This window comes from Marmota monax, unplaced genomic scaffold, assembly GCF_021218885.2.
Source record: "Marmota monax isolate L192 unplaced genomic scaffold, Marmota_monax_Labrador192_F-V1.1 WCK01_AAM20220418_F8-fsc00065, whole genome shotgun sequence".
In the NCBI taxonomy this organism is placed as follows: Eukaryota; Metazoa; Chordata; class Mammalia; order Rodentia; family Sciuridae; genus Marmota; species Marmota monax.
The window spans coordinates 8679839-8689714 of NW_026694038.1; the positions used below are offsets into that span (position 1 = coordinate 8679839).

A 9876-nucleotide genomic window follows, 5' to 3' on the forward strand; every position below is an offset into this window, starting at 1 on the left:
AAAACAAAAACAAAAACGATAGGTCACCAGTGAATTAGTCAATCTCTAGTCCTTCCTCCCTCCCAATAGGTCAGGTTGTGGGCCTGAAAGTTCTAACCTACATGATTAATTTCCCTAATAACCAGTCTTCATCATGAGGTTATTGAGGAGCCCACAGCCACCAGACAACTCATTAGTTAAAAAACAAAAATTAAAACAAAACAAAAAAATATATCACTTTGAGATGCCAAGGATTTTAGGAGTATGTCAGGAAATGGAAAGAATACCAAATATATATTTCTTATTACATCATAATCAAAGGCTACCACAATAAAACACCACAAATAGGTGGCTGAAGCCTACACTTACTGTCTAAAATAGAAGTATTGAAAGCACCTTATTCCCTCTGAAGGTGCTGCAGAAAGATCTATTTCAGACTTCTCTTCTAATTGCTGGTAGTTCTTTGACTTGTGGCAGCACAACTCCTATCTTTACATGGCATACTGCCTATGTATGTCCATCTCCAAATTTCCTCCTTTTGCAAATCATATTAGATGAGGGGCCTATCCTTTTCCAGTGTGACTTCATTTAACAGAGTAGAATGGCAATTACCTTATTTTCAAATAAGATCACGTTCTAAAGTAACAGGCACTCAAAGTTCAACATATGAATTTTGGGAGAAAACAATTCAATCCACAACACTAGCATGCTTGCCTTTACCTTTGCACCCTTCAGTTGATTCTCAATACCACCTCTCCCCACCCTATTTACAGTATTCCAACCACAAAGGCATTCTTGGCATGCCCCAATTTCCTTTGCACTTTCATTTAATCTCTTTCCCTAGAATACTCTTTTTACAAATGTTTGTTCACGGCTTGCTTCAAACTTCTTTTACATTTTACTCAGGTATCATAATTTCAGTAAGATGTCCCCTATTTAGGAAGACAACTATTATACTGTCCCCTATCTCCCTTGGTTCTCTTCTTCAATGTCATGAATGCATTGTACCTGACATACTGTATGCTAACTTGTTTATTATCTTTCTCAATTAGAAGAGGGAAAAATAAGGTCTGTTCTATCTCTAATAACTAGAATAGTGTCCCTGGTAATACAGTCCTCAATATTTTGCTGAATATATAAATGAACAAAACTAAAATGTAGAAGAAAATATATAAAAATATTCTATATATTTTAGGAGATGCAAGGATGCATAAAATTTGGTCCCTTCTGTGAATTTATAATTTAGTTGTTATATTAAAATTTAATTCCAAATCCAGTGATAATTATTCCTCTTAAAAAGATTAGAGGGGTGGGCTGGGGTTATAGCTTAGTGGTAGAGTGCTGGATAGCACATGTGAAGCACTGGGTTTAATCCTCAGCACCACACAAAAATAAAGAAGTAAATAAAAAATAAAGGTTAAAAAAAAAGAGTATTTTGAAAAATTCACTAATGTAAAACACATTACAATAGTCTACCTTATTTGTAGGTTTGCTTTCCATGGTTTCAGTTACTCATGATCAACCACAGTCCAAAATTATTAAATGGAAAATTCCAGAAATAATTCATAAGTTTTAAATGGCATGCCATTCTAACTAGCTGATGAAATTTCTCGCTGCCCCACTATCCTAGCAGGGATGTGAATCATCCCTTTAGCAAGTGGATCCACATTACCTCCACCTGCTAGTCATTTAATAGCTATCTCAGTTATTAGACTGATTAATGTCAAAATGCTTGTGTTCAAAACCATTCTTATTTTACTTAGCGATTATTCAAAAGAGCAAAAGTATTGATGCTGGCACTTTGTATGAGACCAAGAAAAGCTTTATTGAAAGTAGGGTTTTGGGAATGTATACATACACCACAGATAGGGGACTACTGTACATATTTTCAATTGTCTGTTGGTCATTTTCACATTGACGTAATAACAATTCAAACTTAGATCACCTAAAAATCAAACAATTTGCTTTTCACCCCAAACCTAACCCATACACAAGTGACAAGTCTAACCTTTTCTGTCTTTTTCCATTTATTTCATTTTTCAACTTTTGCCCCAATTCTAGCATAGGCCCAAATTTCCTCTCATATCCATAGTCTTAATAGCCTCAAAACCATTCTTTTAGCATTCAACTTTTTCATCCTTCTCCAATTCATATTTAACACATGTTCAGAGTAATCTTCCTAAGCCATATTTGTTACTCTTAAAACCTTCACTCTTGTCCTTTCACTGCCTAAGAAATGAAATAAAGTGCTTTTGTATAGTTTTCAAGACCCTTCATTATTTGATGCCACCTATCATTCTAGACTTCACTTTCTCTTTTCAAGCTTTGTAACATACTACAACTAGATTATGTGGCATTCCCTGGAATCCATTCCATGCCTTTGGCTACACAATTCCCTCCATCTGAAATTTTTCTTCTTTAGTTTCTTCCAAAATTACCCTAATTATTCTATTAGTGCTTGAAATGCTACCACCTCAAGAAGCATACCAGAGGGATTTAGTCAGTAACTAGGCAGTGATTATCACTTATCACATTCTGCATGCAGTCAGTCATATGTGAATATTAATTTTAATTCTTCTGATAAACAAAGTTCCTTTTAGATAAAGAATAGTACCAACATTTTTGTATCTCCAAAGCACCTTGTATAGTAGCTATTGGGGAACTATCTAATAAACAGTTTTCACATAAGAGATGACATAATCAAATTACTTACAATGTATACAGTTTGATCCTTGAGACTTTCAGCTTTGGTTACTTGTTTAAACAAGCGAACAAAGTCATTAAATGTTTCACAGGTTATTTCAGTAGAACATCCCTCCTCTGACGAAGTAAGATGACTCAACTTGTTTAAAATCTTTTCCAAAAGTAGCCTCAAGGTAAAGCATTCGACACAATTCACAAAGACATGTGGGAGCTGAAAAGGAAAACCAAAAAGTATAAATAGAAAATGTAAATGCAATATACATTTGTCTTTCTATGGGGGGGGGGGGGGGGTAGCAGGGATTGAACTTAGGGACACTCAACCACTGAGCCACATCTCCAGCCCTATTTTGTTTTATTCAAAGACAAGGTCTCACTAAGTTGTTTAGTGCCTCACTGTTACTGAGGCTGGCTTTGAACCAGCAGTCCTCCTATCTCAGCCTCTCAAGCTGCTGGGATTGCAGGCGTGAGCCACCACACCTGGCTCCCTTTCTAAATCTATGCACTACCATTCTCCAAGTTTCCCTGTGCCCCAGGAACCTGACCACTATAGACTAAATCTCCCAGATTCCTTTATTTTCTAGCTGTTTAGAGAAACCAATGGGAAAAAGCATCAGGAGACTGAAGAAGAACAGCAGGAGCTACTCTTATTCCCGTGAACCTCCTCCCCACATCCAGTGACCCAGTCTGGCTACATTCTTCTATCAAATACCAAATTCCAATTGGGCAGCCCATCTTCTTTCTAAGGCTACAATTCTTGCTGGATTCTTATAACAGGTCCTATCTAGAGTCCCTTCAAGTCTAGGGGTAGTAAAGGCCCTGGTGCGTCACTATTCCTCTTCGCTCCCTTAAAAACTCTCAACTTTTAGAAAACAGTGTCTTCATTAAACTCACTTTGATTTTTTTCTTTTGAGCTTGCCATTTGTTTTCTACAAGGATTCAAAGCAAACTTGTAGTTTTTTCTAAACAATTATTTTTTTAACTTTATTTTTTTTTTATGGTGCTGAGGATCAAAACTAGTGCCTCACATGTGCTAGGCACCTTACCACTGAGCTACAACCCCAGCCCCTCCTCTGAACAATTCTTATAAAGAAACCCGAGTACATTTGAATGCTAAAATTCTTAGAGGGAATTTCATATTTATAATTTAAAGAAAATATATTTCATGATGAAAGAATTCAGGTTAAAAAAAGAATTTTAAGAGTTAGAAGCCAAAATTATCTTCCAATGAGAACTATAAGAACTTGATGTATGTTTAAACTATCAAAATGAGGTAATTCCACAAGTAATAAGGAAATATAATCTGTTCTTAAAATGAAATCACAAAAGCAATACTGATCATTCAGAGGAAGGTAATTTGTGGCATTTGGCACAAAGAATGAAAGCTATAACTATGTTTAGTGACATTCTTTAATCCTCATTACCAATAAGGAGGCTTTTTTCCTCTCTGTGTAAAAGGCTACTTAATATTTATCTTGGGCAGTTGTATCAACATTTGCTAACCCCTTTCAAGCTCATTCCCTTAAGTATAAGAGTTACAATGTCTCTAATTTAGGTTTCTTGCTTAACTGCATTTGTGCTTTCTAAGACCTTTCATAGCAACCTATTCTAAGTACATACTTCTGTACCTATTCCTGAAGCAGTGAGAATCAAAAGAGATTAAACTGATCAAGTAGGAGCAAAAATTACAGTGTTAAAAAATGGAATTCAGGGCTGGGGTTGTGGCTGTTGTAGAGCACTTGCTTAGAATGTGTGAGGCACTGGGTTTGATTCTCAGCACCACATATAAATAAATAAAATAAAGGTCCATTGACAATTAAAAAAAATGAAATACAGTTCTTAAATATGAAACTTTCTTATTTGACTTTCAAACTTTTTATTCAACATGTATTTTCTGGACACTTCATACACAGGTTCTTAAATGCAAATGTCTCAGTCAGGACCTTGTACATTTGGATTCTAAAGTTGGCAAGTTGAGTATGGAGCCCAACAGCTGTGTTTTAAAAATGCACAGAAGATCTTTGGGATCAAAGGCTAAAGCCCACAAGCTGAAATGTGCCAAGCACTGTTTGGTGCTTGGAAATGAGCTCAAGAAACTCAGTCTAAAGCCAAGAAAAAACAACACAAAAATCACAGCTGAGGTGGGTAAATATTACCACAGAATTTACAGCATTGAGGCTGCATCCTCAGAGGTAGAGTAGGATTGAGGTTAGCAAACGAAAGCCTGAGGGCTGGCCACATGTTTTTGTATATATAGTTGCTATAAAACATAGCTATGCCCATTAGATAGGTACTGCCCATCCCCAGCTTAGGATATGAAACAGGGTGTGGCAATACTCATAAATAATAGCAGCTACCCTTTACCAGTTTTACTATACCCTAACTACTGTAGCAAGAATTTTTCATGTATTAACATTTAGTTCTCATAATAATCCCAAAGGTTGTCACAATTTTTCCTAGTTTGCAGATGGGGAAGGCACTAAGTGGTGAGTTCACATGAGCAACACAAGTCTGCCAGATTCTAAACCCCAAGGTCTTAACCATTATAGTATGAAAGAAGCAGATTTTAATATTTGTTAAAGAACTTACTGATATGTCTGTATTTCCCCAATATCAGCCAAAGAAAGAGAGAAGAAAATCTGTCTCAACTTAAAGATAACTTTCTAATGTCAAGATTCAACTTATCTAGTAATTAAGGAATTTTGAAGTTTACACTAATCGAAGGTATTCAAACAACACTTGGACAGAAATGTTTTATGCAGAAGACATTCCTTCAGAGAAAGGTAAACTGGACTAAATAATCTCTCAGATCCCTTCCATTTTTAGGAGTCTATAAGTAAAAAATCAACATCGACTTTAGGGTTATTCTTACCTCTAATGTTTTCAACAAAGTTTGCATTACATAGGTCTTTCCACTGGCAGTATGTCCATAAATAAAAATGGATGGAAAGCTGAAATGATGTCTCTAGGAAAGAAAAGACAAATATTAGCCTACACATACACAGAAAGTGAACATTTATCAATTTATGAAAAAGTTTTATGTGGTATAGTAAAATACTCAGTCCAAATTACTTTAATAGTGAACATACAGTAGATTCATCCTCTCATTTTAAACTTAAATTCAACTCTCAATATTTCTTCTGTTATAAAATTATTTGTAAAATTATATTTGGCATATTTTCTTATATGCTATACCTTATATGCTTATGCTTTTGTTATTGTATAAGTTTACAATATACACTCTGGTATTCTCAATTTTCTAAGAGGCTTAAGGGACTATTACAAGGATAATTTTGTCTGTGCTCCATTTTAATCTTAATCCTTTTAAGCAATCTAATGCCCTTGCAAGCTGCAACTTCACAGTACGTTTTAATGTTTGAAAAGAAGCATAGATAACCACTGGGTTGGAATATATTTCAAAAGTTATCATTCTTAGGAAAACATATAGAATACTTCTGAGGGATGCATACTCACTGACTCTAGCATGAGTGTATACATTTCATCTAGTCAAACATTCATAAAATCTGTATAGTATATATTTCAAAATACATTTTGGGACTAGGGGAGTAGGTTCAGTGGCAAGCACTTGCATAACATGTGTAAGGCCCTGGATTTGATCCCCAGCACTTAAAAAAAAAATTAATTAAATTGCAAGATCCTCCTGCAGTACATTAAGTCAGCAGCCTACAAAAAATAAAAATGATCAAAGGCCACTTTATTGGTCTAATCAATACTACAAACATACTTCATTCATTCAATGAACATTTATGAGATAATTACCAAATGCTGAAAACCATAACACATTGAAAATTGCAAGCATCAGTAAAATGCAACATCTACTTTAAAAGTTTTTATAGTCTAGTGGGGAGATATATATTTTAAAAATAATTACAAGAAAATTGGATGATGCAACTTTCATAAGAAAGTTGAATCTCGATCATTTCTATCTAGTAGATGATATGACTACTAGTTGCAAACACTTATTACATTCTAATCACTAAGTTAAACATTACTTTTTACAAGACAAATTAAGAACTCAGATTTATACCAAAAAAAAAAAAAAAAAAAGCACTTTCTATACAGCATATACCTATGATAAAAGCAGATTAACTGCTAAACTCAGACTTAAAAGTTACAAAATACATTTCTAAATACATGAATCCTTAAGTTTGTTTGTAATAATCTCTTAAGTTAACTGGCTCAAAAATTAAATGCATATTACTGAGCACCTCTGCTATCCAAATAATATATATCACCTTTAAAAAGAAGCTCAAGACCATGCTTTAGGAGTTTTCCCCAAGCTACATTAAATCTCATTTTCTGGAATCCTACCACACTTGTATACATCCACTATTAAATGCCTAGTAAAATCCCACCTTATAACATCTTTTTCTATTATTATCCAGAATTATAGCAAACTTTTACATGGTTACTTAACATTTCACCTTTCTAAACCTGCCTAATAACTGTAATAAGCCAGAATCTGGCATAGTGCTTGGCTCAGTAAATATTTAACTGAATCAATAAATGAATTCTGTTAAGAAACATAAACTGATTGTTGTTGTTGTAATTCTTTGTTACAGCAGTTCTTTGGATTTCTCACGTGAACAGTACCTTGCAGAAAAGTAATGGTTAAACATGATCTGTTAACAGCAAAAATCAAAACCCTTTCTATAATCCATTACTAAATCAATACTACTAATCACTATTTGCCAAAATTATTTTTCAGGGGAAGCACTCTTGGTTGCAGTGATCTGGGTTTTATCTATCCAGAGAAGGAATCAGCAAAAAATGTTTCAGTAATAACATGGATAAGTACAAATGAAAGAATTATAACTAGAAAACTGACTAAGAATGTAGTTGTTGACCTCTCACTTCCCTAATTAACAGTGCCCCTTTAGATAGAGGGTGGGACTTTTCCACTAACACTTCACAGGCCTCTTCTGGCATCCAACATTTCTAGATGGATCAAAGTATATTTAAAAAAGCAAACTAAAAATATGGTTACTTTTATTGACTCTCTTCACAGATAAGGTCCAAGTCTGATTAATTCTAAGCCTAATCAGTGAGTTTGAAGCAAAAGGCACACAGAAAACAATAAAAAACAGATTAAGTTGTTAATTAATGCTACCTCCTGCCTATGGAAAGGACTCTTTAGCTGTGTTCATCCAGAAAACCACCTCTCCTCTTGCGTTATTAGACAAGGAGAGAAGCCTAGGGTAGACGCCTTCAGCTTTTACAATTCTGGAAAAGCTGCTGAATTTTTAAGCCTGATGCACTGCTTTGGCCCTTTATGGCTTTGAAAACCACCACTGTCTACACTTGACTTAAACCAACTACTTCACTTAAACCTGTGAAAATATATTTCAACAGTATTCTGCAAACTCATCTGTCATACAAGGTTCTGTTCTGCTGGGGTAAGATCACACGCAACTTCTAGTAGCTACTTCGAGCTAACATCATCTAAAAAGCATGGCAGGTGTAAAAAAGAACACTTACTGGCCAACCTCCTTTAACACAGACCGACCCTCCCTCTGCAGTATTCTCTGACAGGGATTAATGACAAGATACTTTGGGTGAAAGTGCAAGACAAACCTACAACACCTCCTATCGCAACATACGAGACGGTCTATAACCCCGGAAACACCATTCCCCACCCCACCCCCACTCCGCACCCTGCACCCCGCCACCCCGCACTCCGCCAAAAAACAAGAACGAGTGGCAAGACCAGGTAAATGTTTTGCCTAAGGAGTTACACAACAGTTTCACCACAATACCTCTCCAAACAGGGACTGCAAGGTGGAGACTTGGGACTCGCGACAAAGGACCATATTCTCCAAGTGAGGCATTTTGGCGGGTACCACCGCAAAGGGCAGCTCAGGAATCACCGGCAACAGCTTCCCTTCCGCCTGGTGGTCCAGGCTCCCGCCGGAAACCGGACCGCCGCGCTGTGGGCGGGATCGGTGCGGTCAGGCGTCGGCGTGACGTCAACACGTACGTGAGGCGTTTCCACCGCTCTAGTCTTTCACGCTGAAGTCGCCTACCTCTCGTTTGTCTTTTGCCTCTGGGGGCTATGGGGGAGATTGCTGTGTGATGACTCTCTTGGGACGCAGCGTTTTCCACCCAAGAGCCGAGAAGTGTAGATAGGGATGGGTGGAGAAGGAGTGGAAGAAGCTAAGAGGTCCTATGGGATCCCCATACCGATAGCTTCAGTATTCCCGCCTGGAGCCCCAAATTTGAAAGTCTTGAGCACGGGGAAACACGGGTTCTCGCCTTACTGGGACCTGTGGAAGGCGGACTCCGATATCCAACATTCTCAAAAAATGAGGCATTTCTCTGACGAAAAGGTTAAAAATTCGTGGCGTCCAGTGCAAAAGAGCGAAACAGAATTTAATAAACTTGGAATGACTATTCTTCGTGCAAGTCTAAAAACAGACTCGGATGTGCCTCTCCTAAGGAGAGGAGTTTCAGGTGCTTGTGTAGAAATAATAATTCTATCTTTAGCATAAGATTTTCATGTTACTTATTCATGAAACACCCACTAGAAACCAGACGCTAAAAGATTCTAGAAATACAAAATAGAAAATGCGTGCTAAAAGGAAGTCTTTGGGTTCTCAGAATTCTGGTTTGAGACCAATGACAACTACCTCTGGACCGGGAGACCTTGGAAGAAAGGTTGAACAGTTCATTTTGAACCTCTTTACAAATAGGGATGATGATAATAATTGGTTATTGTTTACTGCTTGGAGTAAAAGATATTACATATGATACCTGCCACACATAGATTTTATAACCAGTGCAGTAAAGCATGAAAAAGAAATGCATCCAGATTGGAAATAAAGAAGTAAACTGAATTTATTAATGGACAATACAATTATCTATTTAGAAAGTTGATGAATTCTACAAAAAGTTACCAGGACTCATAAGTTCTTTACAAGGCTTTAAAATGCAAGGTCAATATAGGAAAGAAATCAACTGAATTTCTATATACTAGCAATAGATATTTAGGAATTGGAACTTAAAATATCAATATAATCTTAATAGAATAAAAATTACAAAATACTTAGGAATAATTTTGACAAAAGATGTAAAAGCTGCACACTAAAAACTACAAAATAAAATTGCCGAAAGAAATTAGATATTTTAAAAACAGATATATTATGTTTGTGAGTTTAAAAACTCAACAAATTCCCAATG

At 36.1% G+C, this 9876-nt stretch overlaps 1 protein-coding gene across 2 annotated transcripts in view; it reads right to left on the reverse strand.

Annotated features, from left to right (window-relative positions):
* Nucleotides 1–8639, reverse strand: part of Orc5 (origin recognition complex subunit 5) — a 103667-nt gene extending 95028 nt beyond the window's left edge. Inside the window, exons 1-3 of one of the 2 annotated variants that reach the window (XM_058585502.1) lie at nucleotides 8457–8639; nucleotides 5552–5644; nucleotides 2693–2893 (exon numbers count right to left, since the gene is read on the reverse strand). In XM_058585502.1, coding sequence (XP_058441485.1) covers nucleotides 2693–2893; nucleotides 5552–5644; nucleotides 8457–8528 — 366 coding nt within the window. In that variant the 5' untranslated portion in view covers nucleotides 8529–8639. The remainder of the gene's footprint in view (nucleotides 1–2692; nucleotides 2894–5551; nucleotides 5645–8456) is intronic. The other variant, XM_046464163.2, reaches the window with a different exon arrangement.
* Between the last annotated feature and the right edge of the window lie 1237 nt (nucleotides 8640–9876).